Source organism: Amia ocellicauda, chromosome 2 (assembly GCF_036373705.1).
Source record: "Amia ocellicauda isolate fAmiCal2 chromosome 2, fAmiCal2.hap1, whole genome shotgun sequence".
NCBI lineage: Eukaryota > Metazoa > Chordata > Actinopteri > Amiiformes > Amiidae > Amia > Amia ocellicauda.
The window spans coordinates 21,338,801-21,352,802 of record NC_089851.1 but is presented as its reverse complement, the minus strand read 5'-3'; the positions used below and the strand labels follow the sequence as shown (position 1 = coordinate 21,352,802).

The 14,002-nt window shown below is 39.1% G+C and overlaps 1 protein-coding gene across 1 annotated transcript in view; it reads right to left on the bottom strand.

The window, feature by feature from the left end:
• The window catches only part of kcnb2b (potassium voltage-gated channel subfamily B member 2b), a 90,179-nt gene extending 78,540 nt beyond the window's left edge, over positions 1–11,639 (bottom strand). Inside the window, exons 1-2 of the mRNA XM_066721022.1 lie at positions 11,322–11,639; positions 8,947–9,653 (exon numbers count right to left, since the gene is read on the bottom strand). Of these exons, the coding sequence (XP_066577119.1) occupies positions 8,947–9,525 (579 nt within the window). The 5' untranslated portion in view covers positions 9,526–9,653; positions 11,322–11,639. The remainder of the gene's footprint in view (positions 1–8,946; positions 9,654–11,321) is intronic.
• Between the last annotated feature and the right edge of the window lie 2,363 nt (positions 11,640–14,002).

Genomic DNA, 14,002 nt, shown 5'->3' with positions numbered 1-14,002 from the left:
TATTTTCGCCCACAGGACTGCCGCATACTGGATGTTTTTCCCTTTTCACACCATTCTTTGTAAACCCCTAGAAATGGTTTGCGTGAAAATCCCAGTAACTGAGCAGAATGTGAAATACTCAGACCGGCCCGTCTGGCACCAACAACCATGCCACGCTCAAAATTGCTTAAATTACCTTTCTTTCCCATTCAGACATTCAGTTTGGAGTTCAGGAGATTGTCTAGACCAGGACCACACCCCTAAATGCATTGAAGCAACTGCCATGTGATTGGCTGGTTAGATAATTGCATTAATGAGAAATTGAACAGGTGTTCCTAATAATCCTTTAGGTGAGTGTATATATATATATATATATATATATATATATATTTATTTTAAATCATTAAAGCATGGATAGATATTAATTTATTTTTGGCTTTGCAGGATACCCATCTATGTCTTTTTTTTGTGAGGAGAATTACAACTCATTGAAACCAGCATCAGTTTAATGGGGAAAAAATAAGCAGACCTGTCATTAGTAGAAGAGCCCCTATTCGCACTTGCTGATAAGATAACTTCACCTTTACACTTCAACAGTTGCCATAAGTGAGATAAGATAATAACCAAACACATCAGATGTTTTAGTAAGGAACCCACAGTATGTTGTGTTTCTGTTGTATGCTGCTGTATTTGTAAATTATTACATTAAGTAGTCCCTGACAAAATAAATCATGTTTGATTTGTCCTTATAACAGCACTGGGCCACACACATAAAGTGACAACCACATCCCTCAGTTAGTCTCTTGGCGAAATACTTATTTTTGCTATTTGCTATAATAATATCTTCATGTCCTAATCTTGGAAGAATATGTAAATCATCCAAAGCAAATGTAGAATCTGAAAATAATTACCTTGCATAGTTTTCAGTCTAAAACTGAAGCCAGGAGTTACAGTATGTGAGGTGATGGAACTACAGGGTTGAAAGTCCTTGTATCTATGAGTTCATTTCCATTCTGGATATCACACAATCAGCTACTACTGCCATATGGTGGTTAGAATGCATATTTTGAATGCATATATTACTTTGATTTAGTGTGTCTCAGGATGCAAATATGGTCATTATCTCTCTCTCTCTCTCTCTCTCTCTCTCTCTTACACACACACACACAAACAAACACACATATATATACATTACCTTTGACTGAAAAAGGTCTGAGGCATTGTATTTGAATAATGGAAAAGCTGTCCCTGCCAGTGTATTCAGCTTTATTCACAGCTGAGGGACACTATCAATTTGCCAAGTAAACATGATTCTGAGCACTTTTAGGAAATCATCACCTAGGTTACAGTCGAACGGTTTTGAGCTGAAGGGGTCACTGAGTGCCTAAAGAGCAAGGTGATCAGTTTGAGCTCTGCCTAAATGTACAGCATTTATATATGGGAAGCTCACTTTCCTTTCAAATAAAGCATACAACATTAGAGAACATATAATTGATATATTCTAGCTAATAAAAAAATATTGACAAATTGCTGACTTGACTGAACTTTCCCCAAGTCTGGGATTTAATAACACTCAGGGAAATGCATATGGGTCATTAAATCAAACGTAAAATACCACCCTTACCTTTTATAGCATAGGGCAGGAAGGACACAGCACATGAAGTCACTGAGTGCTACAGCCTGAGCTCTAATGGCAATAAAAGCCTTATTCTGCTTCCTGATCGGTCCGTTAATGTAAAGCTTTTAATTAATTCTCATCAATCGCAGACATCAAATAAAAACATACAACTTAAATCAACTCTTTATCCATGAGAGATGTTTTAATGTGTTGCAAATCCAAGCCTTAATCAGAATCTAACAGGTTCTTTCTCAAATGATTACTTATCCTCCATAAAGAGGATTTAGTCTAAATACATGCTTGCACTGATTATTTCTCTGCTAAAAGTGTTACATAATCTGGACAGGGAAGGAAAAAGGTGGGCAACCCCTAAGCACGGGGAAAGAGCTGAGCTGCCGTGGTGCTGGTCATATATGGGATCCTGGCAGAGGCAGGTGAGAGTAAATCCTCTGTGGGAGGGTTTCCTGCAGCTCCAGAGGAATACAATTTCAGCCTGCTGTGATCACAGGGCTTTGTGCCTGGGAGTTTAAACATTTAGAGTATGACATCCAATAAACTAAAGACAGTAGTATATTTTTTGGCCCTGTATCTACAGTATCAGCCATTTGTTATGCATAACACATTGCAGCTATCACACAATACAAATTGAAATAATAGGAGACAAAATATATGACAAGTATGTATTGTATAATACTACCACTATTATTATTATTATTATTATTATTATTATTATTATTAACATTAAAATCATACAATACCATAACCATAACTAATAAAGATTTGTTCAAAGGCTATCATCATTGATACTCTATAACCTACAATATACTGCATGTGTATAGAAATACAGTGAAAAAATAAGCCAAAGAAGCAAAACAACTGCTTCAGAATGGGAATGTTATCACCCACACAAACCACTTATTATTAAATGCAAAACGATCATAGGGCTTAAGGCCATGCCAAGATGATTGTGTAAAAACCAAAAGCTTCTTACTATTACATAATGTGCATGAATAAACAATAATTTGCAAACCTCAAAATGCAGACCAAGTAGCAAAAAGAAGGACAATGTTAAACAAGCAGACTTGGTTATCGACAAGAGCTCAGTTTGAGTGAAAATTTAAATCACTGCAGCCCTAGAGAGATGTATGTACTTGTCCAAGGCTAAGACCAGGTTCCCTTCATCTCACCGACATCAGATAATTAGAGCAGAAAACAAGCAGGGCATCAGTTGTGGAAGGTGTAAACCCTATTATCAAGGAAAATACATGGAACTATGTGCATATGCAAACTATGTACATAAATATTGTTATTCCTATTTGATAACATAACATATTCTAAAACGTTTTAAGATTAAAGGGAGATGCCGACAATTGTAACTGTGCATCGTCTTTAGGGAAGCAACAATTACATCGTGGTTTTGGCTTGCTTTCATTATTCAAGGACTAGAAACCTTTCCACACTGAAGGAAACCCACTGGCAGAAAGATATCCAGACATACTACAAGCTGAAATTATGTCTAGTAGTCCTAGTATCATCAAAATTAGGGTTTGACCAAATCAAAGTGTTAACCTACCTGCAGATCTTAAAGTACAAATCTGTAACCTATTGCATTTACATGTATTGTCAGAAGCCACTTTCTACTATTAATAAATCGAAACACGATAGGGTACAAGTTTATAGTTTACGATTCTCGGGTAGGTTAAAGTTTTGATTTGGTCTAGCCCTTAGCTTGTTTCAGAACAACAACCTCTCAATTTGAACGCACTCAAAGGTGCTTGCATCACAGGATAGATCTCAACAACTCAACCCTACCATTTCAAGCAGGGATTCCCACAAGTGGTAAACAGATTAACCAAGTTACCAACAATTTGAAAATACATTCTAACTGAGAGTTCAGTGTGCAATTGTGTAATGATCACTTGCTAAGCAATTTCAGAAAGAAAACCTGGGACAACTGCAATGATTAGCTGGTAGAATAGGATACCCCCGAGACAATTGTTTAAATTGTGCAACTAGCAAGACATTATTGTTTTTGTTTTACTCTGGTGGCAGTTTTGACAGAACTTTTCAGAGGGAGAGAGAGAGAGAGAGGAAGAAAATGTAATTCTATTTACTTTAACAGCAAACTTAAATTTAAACAAAGGATGCGCACCACTGGCTTCTGCATTTGAGAACCTTATTATGATTGTTATTATCATAGATTATTATTATTATATGGTATAATTATATTAAATTATGAAACTCAAATAACTAGAAACAAGAAAACAATCAAGGGAGGACACATAATATACTTCAAATACGTTGCATGTGAATACGTTTAATTGTGTTTTCTTGTATGTTGTTGATTTATTACAAGTAATTGAATAACTTATCAGGTTTCAAATAAAATGAGAGTGGCGAACAATTATGACTAACTTTCATGACATGCCATGCATCATAACATTGTGCTCACATTTTAAATGCCAGCGCCATTACTCGTTGTTTTGTGCAGTCTATACAATATGCAAAGTTTAATAAATACATTTATTGTCTATACTAAGGAGTTTTCTGTGTGACATAATTAAAAAAATAATTACATTATTGTCCTAGATAGGCAGTGACATAAAAACAGATTATCTGTTATCTGTTAGTATTTCACTTAAAGAGTATATGAGCTCATATTATTTTATGGTTTCTGTTCACTTAAACATCAATTGAGCGGTTGTGAGGAGGGTAACTACGTGATATCATCAAATATTCTACTGATGAAGCAAAATGTATTACCGCAGTTGTGCATGGCAAATTGGCAGACAAATCTGATGCTGATTTGTTTACAACATTATGTATATCTACTTTATAACTTGACATCTGTATTGTTTCTTTTACTGAAAATCCCTTGATGTTAAACAAGCATGATAATTAAATACTGCCATCAAGATAACATTAACTCCAAGAATATTTATGCTTTGACTCAAAGAATGAATATATTGCACACATGTATACTAATTAAAAAAAAAAAAACATGAATCTGTATCCGTATTTTTCATAAGAATATTTTGGTTTTATATCTTTGCCAAGAAATACTCAAATAAAAATGAAGGACTTTACAAAGCAAGTATTAGTTACAGAGTTTGTAGCATAATCAGATATTTTCCCACACTAAATACTAAAGACAAGCTTGTGCTAATATAAACCTACTTAAATATTTCCTTTGATACAAACTTTTTCCACAATTTTTGTTTTGGCCAAAATCCATGGAAAACAGTTCCATAATCTTTTTCTGGTTTTATCAGTGTATGACCTAGTCTTCCCAAAAGTGGCCCTAAATTCTCCTTCACTGTCTCATGCTGTCTATTTCCTATAGTTGATCCTTCTTAGTCAGAATTGTAGGAGATTTAATTGAGCCCTGATGGGATAGTCAGTTTTCCAAGGGTCCTCTATTGTTCTTTGGTTGTTCTGTAGGCGCTATTAATCATAAATAAATAAATAAACCTTTTCAAACTGCAGTGAAGTTGTAAACATATTCTATTGGACTTTCTCTTGGGTGATATATCTTATGAGGATAGGTTATTTCACCAGTTGCAGTAATTTTTTTGGTGCCCTCTTCAATATCACTTGTAAGCAACCTCTGCTGTATTGTTTGCTGTGTTTTTGTTCTGCAAACCTCTGATGCAAACATGAGAAATCACAGTGACAAACAGTATTACAGCAAGTGTTAGCCTTTTTCCTGAATGTATACAATTACAAGTTAAGATGCATGCATCCACTTCACAGAATTCCCTTAATGTGTATAGCTACATCCTTAATATAAACCAAAATGAAAACGTTTAATTTAACCTTGACCAGATGTAAATAAATAAGTAAATAAATAAATATAGATACATCTGTACATCTCAGGTATACTCTATGTCCTGTAATCGTAATCCTATACTGCTTTATAAGACAATATGATTGCATGGTGTCTATTTTCTACATTGCTCTGCAGCTTAGCCAGCGTGCTAATCCAAATAAGAAAAACGAATTTACAGAATATCCAGTATGTTAACATCTCCCAAGGACAGCTTCGGCAGCAAAGACCGAAACCTCACCCACCTCGTCTCATACCTCATTATTTATTTTATGTTTTCAGAGATTATGTATTGAAAAAATACATTAATATAGATAAACATACATAAAAACATGCATGCATACAAATACCAACACAACAATATTTAGAAAATATCCCTAATCCTGTGAAATGAAACAGAATTCTAAAGAAGAAAAAACGAATACAATGATAAATCTCTCCAGCTCTTTCTACAAAAACATAATGAAAGCTTTCTTTCACATGTACCTCGGGCTGTCATCGTATTAGCAGGTTAACTATTTATAGAGAATAGTGGTGTGCCAAGGCAGAGCTATTCCACCTCAGCAGGACATTTCCGTGAATGTTGCACATGTTAAACCTCAGAAAAACAGTGCAAACAAAAGAGAGAAATACTACCCCCCATCCACTGTCAATTGTCTTAATCAGTTATGGCTGAATACGAAAATAACTGTACCGTGTGCTCTCACTTCTAAGCTGCTGTGTTTCTCTTTGTACTGGAATTGAATAGTGCTGTCCTGTACAAGTGTCTTTCTCTGTTCAATATGTAATTCAAACTCTGCTGAACTCAAGGCAAATGTCAGGCCCCAAATTAAACCTTAGTTCAGGGCCTGTTCCTCGCTGTCCCGGTGTCTTCTGGTGTTTAGTTCTAGCTGGGATCTCAGTTACATAATTGAGCCCTTACATGGAATAATAATGTGCCCATTAGAGCACGACTGGGAAACCCAGCATTAGTTGAAATGGAACGAGGTGCTATACACCATATGGACAGGGAACCTTGGCACTTCCATTCCATTTAACTGCAAGCCTCTTTTTCAGCACGTCATTATTTATTTAAACAATCTTTGGCAACAGGTTCCATTATGAGTCAGTTAGGTGAACACACTTCTGGCAGGACTGAGCTCCTGCAAATGCAATAGACTGGAGGAACCCAGGCTTTTTACATCTGCCATACACTTTCACCTCTGGACACCTTGGTCTGGTCTTTCAGTTACAGGAATTACTACTCACATACCCCTTCATGTTTAAATGTAATGTGACTGATTGACTGTGAAAGGGCAAATTAACAGTATATGTGGGAAACGTACTTGTCATTAAAACAATCTCTCTTCATGACATAACATGTAGATGATGTAGTATTTGTTTGCTATGTTGTGTTCTGAAGACCTACTTTTAATGATTAATACATACATAAATGTCAGTTGACTGTACTTCGTTGAAGTGCCGCCAGGAGACTTGCCACTCACACTGCCTGCTCTCTGTCCTGTTACGTCATGCACAGGGAGCAAAGCCACCCCTGTGAAACAGCTGTTGCTCCTTGCATTCATTTTAATAAAATAAAATGTGTTTTTCAAGATGTAACACACTTTTCATCTGATCTTATAATACACAAATGCAGTGAGATTCAGTTACTACACTAAAAGCATTAAAAATATGAAGACACAACCACTCTGCGCACAGCATAGTATTTGAAACCTCCATCGTTTTGAACAAAACTTAGTCACTGTATAGATTATATTTTTGTTTTGTAATGTAATTTGTAATGGGTTTTAGACATTTAGAATATATTTGCATGCCTGATGGGAAAAGCCACACAAAAGGAAAACTGACAAATGACTCCCGTCCAACTCTTGCACTGATCTGAAAAACTGCTCTGTGTCTCCATCAACTGTATTGCAGAGAACAGAGGCCGCACACTATCAGTATCAGTGTAATATTACAGGAAATAAAATGTGGGAATTGACCCAATCGGTTTTTAAAACCAATTGACCAATCTGTGTCAAAACATGTAGCCCATGTGCATATTTACCATTTGTTTACTTGTACACTGATGTCTTTGACTACAACTTCTGCCTGTAGACGGAGAAGGACAGATGGACACTTGACTAGGCTGAGACTGATTCATTTTCTTGGTACAAATGGGCAGGTCGAATGAATGATTAAAATGGCAAGAATCCTTGATGAAGATTGCAAATATAAAACTTTGAATTAAACATATATGGAACAAAACTGTACCCACAGAGGCACACAAATAAATAAGAATACAATAATTTAAATAATTGAAAATATGTATAAAAATATACACTGTATGTCTAATTAAATTAGCTTAACACTGATATGGTAAGCAAATATACTGCAGTTGTAATTTAATAAAGCTGAGAAGCACTATTACAATATTTATTGTGCCAAAACAACACTTTCATGAATATATACATTTTAATGCCAACATATATTCCAAACTCCTTATAGCCCAGAAATCTAGAGTAACAAATCCAAACCACAGCAACTCTTTTCCATTCGAGAGCACCAATAATGTTCTGCTTGAAAATGTTAGATAAAGCTTAAAGTTCAAAACAGATCAGTTGTGTTTTTGAAACTGAGCATGGTAGAGACTCTTTAGCACACACGGATGCCCTTTTGTACTGCTTTGAAATCACTACTGGTGTACCATTTGTTCTGTTCACCTTGACAACCCCGTGAGGAAACAACTCGTGGAACCATTGCACTCACCTCGCTCCAGTGCATTTGCTTGGATCTTCAAATCTTTGCTGAATTGCCAATTAATTTGTGCCTCCATCCACTGCCTGTTGTGTTAATTTATTTATCAGTGCTTCCCCCAAATGCATTTGTTCCCCTTTGTGAAATACATTGTGTATCCTAGTTCTTCAGAATTAATTTATTTTCTCCTTGTTTCGGGCTCAGGTTTTGTTTTGGCAACCATTTCTTTTCTTAGTATCACTGGATAGTTTGCGATGCCTGACTTTCCCAAAATGGCTCATGACCGACCCCAAATAAGCTAATCACAGTCCACATGCAGTTTTTTTATTTAAAGCTCTAGGTGATGTATACAGCTTTAAGACTTGGCGATACGTGTTAAAACTGGCAGTTATAATTTAATCAGTCACAGAACATCCTGGCAGGTTCCCAGTTTTGAACATCAGAAAATCGTTGCCTCTCTTGTAATGGATTTTATTCTTTAAACAGAGTTGATACAATTCAAATTTGGGTGCACATAAGCAGAACACCACATGGGATTACCAAGGCCACTAAAAGCGAGTGTTCTTAGTCTCATTAATGATAGGCCAAAAATAGTCCTGGTGCTGTTTTCTAAATTTAATTCAATTAAATCACATTCATTTTTTTTTCTTTTAGTCTTTGAGGGAAGAGCCATATTCATGCTTTTCAAAAGGATAACCTATCAGTTAAAATTATAATGTTGCCTTTGAAAGAATGTTACTGGAATATGTACCAGGCACTTTACATTACTGTTAACCGATCACCTTACCTTGGCAGCCACTGAAGAGTTAGGCTTTTCTAGGAGGTCCCAGAGCTTCTTCCTCTTATCTGGACAGCAGGTGTTATCAAACTCCTCTCCCTCCCTCTCCCTCATAGTCTCTGCCTCTCTCCTGAGCTCCTCGTTCATCTGCTCTTTCTTTTGGTGATATCTGGCCTGGCAGCACGACTCTAGGTAGATCTCATCAATGCCCCAATAGTCGAGCTCTTGCCCAAAAGAGAGGGCACACATCTCTTCCATCATGTGAAGCTTCCCTGTTCGGTAAAAATTCAAAATGGAAGTAAAAGCCCCAGGGTGCCGGTCAAAAAAGTACTCGTTTTCATTCAGGTTGTAATCATCACAGATCTCCATTAAGGTTTCGTGGGTATTGCAGTCTCTTAGCTTTCCTAGCCTTGTCCGAGGGAGTCTGTCCAAGGTCCTCCAGAGGACTTCATGGTTGAGACCTCCAACGTTGATCCGGACCCTTCTAGAGCGGGCTTTGGTCCGGATGATTTCTATGGGCTCTGGTGGCAGAGAAGTCGTTGACCGGGTGTTGCTCTTTGGCATCCCCGACCCAACCTTCTCAGCCATGATGAATGGGGTAAAGGTGTGACACTCGCCAGGAAGAAAAGAAAGAAAAACAAAACAAACTCAAAACAATTTTAAAAAATACGTGATTATGTAGGATCCCCTTTAGACAAGTCCCTCCATGGTTGAAACTGAAAAAGTAAAGACACTAGATTAGCTGGAGAGTGCAAGAAGTATATGGTCCTCCTTCATCACAACTTACTCAGAAAAAGTTCCTCCACAACTTAATAAACACATTTTAAACTGTGGTGCTTAAGTGAAGAACATCCCTCTTTTTAACAAGATGATTGTATTCAATAGAGAAAACATTACCCTTAGCTCAAGAAGCCTTAACTTGAAAAATAAATTAAAACCATTCCTTCTGACCTCTACATTATTTATTGAATGACAGTATCTTCCATCTAAGATACCTGTGGTTGAAATATTCACATTTGTATTTTGGGTTTGGCTGCTTATCAGGCCTTGGTCTCATTAGAATGTAATTAATATACTTATTTATATGAATTGTCAGCTAATCAAGGGAAGTGATGGAAGTGATGTTGTTGTGTGCATCAATAATTAAATCTGAAATATCTGTTCACATTTTTATGTTGTGGTTATTTTGCTTTCCATACACAAAATGTGTCCTATACTTTCATTCCACAGAATTGATTAAAACAAGGCTGTATATTAAGCTGTGTGTTAAGTAAATCCCAACATGGAGTATTTAGCCCGTTATTTACCACACTTGTAGGACTTTGTAATAGCCTGGCTATTTAAGGCATAGGTTTCCCAACACTACATTGGCAAAGGAAAGTATTTTGTAAAGCGCAACTAGACCTTTTATAATTAAAACAATTCTCCATTCATCCAATGGGCATTTACCTGTAATTTATACACAAGTTAACTCCCTGCCACCTTCAATATAAATCATTAGCCTCGCGTTTTATCTTCTCAAGGTTACGGTCCTGGTTTTATATAAGCCAAAGTCATAGCGGATATATACAGCTAAAGCAACACGAAACAAAGTTTACCAGATGATACAATTTAACGTTGATAAAACTACCGGTGAAATCTCAATACTCGGCGAGGTTTGTGAGAGGCTCGCTTGCAATGGTTTGATCAGGTTTAATGCTGATGCCATACCTTCAACCAAAAGATGGCTTTAGTTTAGGACTATCTAAATAATGTGAAAGATAAATGTTTGCTCCCGATTATACTGCTGGAAACAGCGATGTGTGCACCGGTGAATGCAACAGTTTTTTCAACCCCCCATGTCGCATGTTACAGTCATTTAAGCAGAGCGTTTGAATACAGATGCATTAACAACGTTTAAATGATTTATATTTTTATATATACAAATGCAGCTCTTTCACACAGGTGGTATTTGCTTGTTTTGTGTTCATCAAGAGGAAGGGACAGTAGCTATAATAATTAGAAAGGCATTAGGATCCAGTTAAGTTTTGAGTGATAATCAATATCTGTGAAATCTAATTACCATCTACAAAGTCGTTTCAATTTCGTTTTTTTTAGCGACACTGCATGGTTAAGTTACAGCGCGTTTTAACCTGCAAGTATTGATTACTCCAACACTATATTGTTCACACAGACACAGACACAGATAATGCATTTTAAAGTGTCAGCCGCTTTGCAAAATTGTACATTTCCAGTAATAATATGAATATGAAGACAGGTCGTATTCACAGAAGCGTGGTGACATGTTTTAAAAGTACATGAGTGACTGCTATACAGACGACCAGCTGCAGTGCACGTTGTGCTTGTACATCTCAACCCACAAAAAGACAAGACGAGTCTCTTACCTTTCCGAAATAAACCACCTTTTGCATAAAAACAACGTTGCAGATGTCGAGAAGAGAAAGGGCTTTCGGATCAGCCTTCCCCTGATGGCTAAGATGCCAAGCTTTCAGTGGAAGCTGCGCTCAGTGAATATACGTCCCACATTTTGTTTAAAAAAATCAAATCAAATACACGTTGACGTCTGAAAAATGTGCTACTGCTCACAACAGGCGCTCCTGCAACAGCCGACTACACTCAGGCAGAGTATGTCCTCCATCTGGTGTTACAGTGGGATGGGATGCCTGCGGATGTCGACCGTGTGAGGACGGCAGACTGAGGGGGATAAGCACACCATGGAGTGAGCTGCAGAGCCAGAGAGAGAGAGAGAGAGAGAGAGAGAGAGAGAGAAAGAGAGAGAGAGAGGGAATGGAGGGGCTGAAGCCTCGCAAGCTGCATCACAGCCTAGAGGTGAAACCTAATTGGATTGGGCTGTACATCACCAAGGACAGCAGCAGATCAAGCGGAGCAAGAAGACCTTTTCTTTGTATTTGAGACAGAAATCAGCAGTGAAAGGGGTTATCCACAAGGTCCAACGGTGTATTGTTTATGTGTATGTGTGTATTTAAATCTATATAGTAACAGTGTTCAACTGTCCAGAGACACAGAGCACACAGCGCACTCTGGAGTGAACAGCACTGCTCTTTTATTAGGTTCTGCTCTCACACCGCTCTGATAAGGGCTACAGGCAACACCCAAGAAAAGACAGAGGGGAGAGGCAGGGCGGTTGTCTCAGGTTAACACAGGAGGGAACAGGAGACACAGGACACACTACTGACCCTCCTTAACACCCTCAGACTATATACATAGATGTCCCCCTCTCCAGTATCCATTGTGTGTAATGCCGTGTTACCAGCAGAGGGCGTTACACTGCCCCCACCTCAGATGTCTCAGTGGCTCAAACAACCCCCACAGGTTGCAACACAAAGTGACAAAGCCGTGCCCGCTGGCCCCTTTGAAGCGAGGTCTGACCTCCACCTTGGCCTCACTGCATGACTCAGGTGGCAGCACTGGCTCAACGGTCAAGATCCTCCCGGGCCAGAAGGGGGCCAACCAGTCCCAGTAGAGCACCACCACGTACGAAACCCCAGGTACGAAAGCAGACCCGGTAGCACACGTCCAACACATCACAGGGGCCCTTCCATGTAAGTTTGGGCCAGGGCCTCCGGCACCACTGGGGGCTGTATACCCACACAAGGTCCTCCAGTCTATATGTTGGCTACTAGCAGTGCATATCGTACTGATGCTTTGTTATGCGCAGCCTGTGAGAGGTGGGCTCGGGGGAAGTCATGCGATCTCCCTTGTTGGGAGTTGTGTGCAGGAGAACAGCCCCAGGATTTGACACCCACCCACATAGATATATGAGGAGGAGTGGTGGCATGTTTCCTAGTTGTGGAGAGGAGCAGTGTAGTTGGAGTAGGAAGGGGCCCTGTACCCCAACACCCTAACCCACAGTGGTGGGCATAGTTTCTACTGGCCTGGGCATTCAGGGTTCGCATCCCCACTAGTGAGCATTGAGGTTGGTGTGCAGGTGCCCCCTGGTGGTGTGGTGGCCACTGGGTGGTTGCCTGGCTGTCATCTACTTCTGGGGGGCTTGTGCATAGGGCCCCCTGGCATTGGTCCAGGAGAGCAGGTGCAGCTGGGGTGTTGGGGAGCGTGGGTTGTGAATGTGGCACCCCATGGTGTTGAACTCACCGCTGGGTGACTGCATGGGGCCCCCGTTTGTTACCTCCGGCATGCAGGTGCAGCTGAGGTGTTGGGAAGCATTGGGGGTTGTGAGCGTTGCTCCCCCTGGTGGTGAAGTCGCCACATAGCTGTCAGCTACTTCAGCGGTGCGAGGTGAGTGTGTGGTGGGGAGGTGTAAGGAGGAATAGGAGGAAGATGATGGTGAAGAGTAAGAGGAAGATGGGGATGCTTTGGGGTTGCTCTCCCATGGTGAGTGTGGGGGCACGAATGTCTGCCCCAGGCTTAAGGGTTGGGTGCCCTGCCGGGGGCTGAGCCCTGTGGCCATTGGCGCAGGGGCCACAGCAGGTGGGCTGCAAGGCGGTGGCTTTGAAAGAGATGTAGCTGGGTTTACAGACTGTGATGCAAACACCACATCAAATTTATGCTGAAATATTTTTTCTCTCATTACCACAGATGAAACTCTATTAAAGGTGATGGTGGTGACTACACTCTTAGGTCTAAAGTTCTGGACATCAATTTAAATTTCTTCATGGAACAGTGCCACCACCTTACATGACTAAACTGATCTCAAAATAAATCTCACTGTAAACTCTCTGTCCTACTGAAACTGGACTTTGAAATCTTTGGACAATTAGACTGAAAACGCCTTTTAAAATTCAGTTGACAACCAAAACACTAGCACTTTTAAAATCACAGTTAAGACCTAGTTCAAAAAGTACTAAGACTCAGTTTTCAAAAGATTTTAACTGGTAGTTATAGTGCACAAAACAAAACAGACTGTAACTCAATGTTCAGTCATGTTACTGTGATTGGTTGGGCAAGGATCGAGACTTTGCCGTTTTGTTTTTCTTCATGGTGCAATAAATAGGTATCATAAAACAGTACATATTACAAAATGATTAAAGACATTTCCTTCTTGCAATCATCTGATATTAGAAGATCTTTAAACGTATTTGAAAAT